Raw genomic sequence first — 1,027 nt, forward strand, 5'->3', positions numbered from 1 at the left:
AAACTAAGGCTCAAAGTTGAGCAACTTGCCCAAGGGCTCCTTGTCAGGGGCCAAGCCTGGCAATCTGCTCACTCTTCTGCACTGAGCCTTACCCAAAGGTCTTCCAAAAAACCCAAGTGCAGGAAATGGGGACAGGGTGGAATTCATAGCCCAGAGTGTGCTTAGCAATCCTGGGCATTTGTGGGCTGAGAGAGGTGATAAGGCATTTATTGGAGGCCTCAGGATGGAGTGACAGCATTGGGCTCCCCCAGGGATTCCAGAAGCTTGGGAAGGTGGGAGCTGTGAGGGAAGTGGGGGAGGTTTCAGGAACGGAGTTGGAATGGGGGAGAACCAGTGGGAATGTCCACAGCCGCAGGTGGGAAGGCTGGTAGGCTTCGGGCGACATGCAGGGCTGAGCAAAGACGTGTGTGTGTGGCACCTCTGGGGGCTTGAAGAGCTGTGCTAAGGGGTTGGGGGAGCGGCATCTATCGCGTCGGAGAGCGCGGGGCGCTGGGGGCTGGGGGTAGGGAGGTGGCGGCGGCGGCAGCGCTACCTGGAGGCGCGGTGGCGGGCAAGTGCCCGAACTGCACAGCGATGCAGAGGTCGTTGTCCAGGGGGAACTTGTGGCAGTGCAGCATCTCGGGCCAGGGAAAGCCATAGGCCTCCATGAGCGGCGCGCAGCCGGCGCGCACGGCCTCGCACAGCGAGCGGCAAGGGTAGATGGGCCGGTCGAGGCAGACGGGCGCGAAGAGCGAGCAGAGGAAGACCTGCGTGTCCGAGTGGCAGCGCTTGGCCAGCAGCGGCAGCCAGCTGCTCGCCTGCTGCTTCACCTCGGCCAGGCTCTCGTGCTCCAGCAGGTTGGGCAGCCGCATGCGCTTGTAGCCCACGGTGTGGCAGAGTGGCAGGTCGGCGGGGATGTCGAGGCACTGGGGCGGTTTGGAGTACGAGCGCCCGTGCAGCGGCTCGGTCTGCCAGCCGTAGTAGTCGTACTCTTCGCTGCGCCCCGGCGCCCCGTGCAGCGCCCCCAGCAGCAGCGCCAGCGCGGCCG

At 64.5% G+C, this 1,027-nt stretch overlaps 2 protein-coding genes across 2 annotated transcripts in view; one reads left to right on the forward strand and one right to left on the reverse strand.

The window, feature by feature from the left end:
- The window catches only part of ZFYVE27 (zinc finger FYVE-type containing 27), a 76,541-nt gene that overhangs the window by 29,446 nt on the left and 46,068 nt on the right, over positions 1 to 1,027 (forward strand). The gene's annotated exons all lie outside the window — the stretch shown is intronic.
- SFRP5 (secreted frizzled related protein 5) overlaps positions 1 to 1,027 on the reverse strand; it is a 39,528-nt gene that overhangs the window by 4,283 nt on the left and 34,218 nt on the right. Inside the window, exon 5 of the mRNA XM_024734976.1 lies at positions 533 to 1,027. Coding sequence (XP_024590744.1) covers positions 533 to 1,027 — 495 coding nt within the window. The remainder of the gene's footprint in view (positions 1 to 532) is intronic.

This window comes from Neophocaena asiaeorientalis, unplaced genomic scaffold (assembly GCF_003031525.2).
Source record: "Neophocaena asiaeorientalis asiaeorientalis breed wild unplaced genomic scaffold, Neophocaena_asiaeorientalis_V1.1 scaffold240, whole genome shotgun sequence".
Lineage (NCBI taxonomy): Eukaryota > Metazoa > Chordata > Mammalia > Artiodactyla > Phocoenidae > Neophocaena > Neophocaena asiaeorientalis.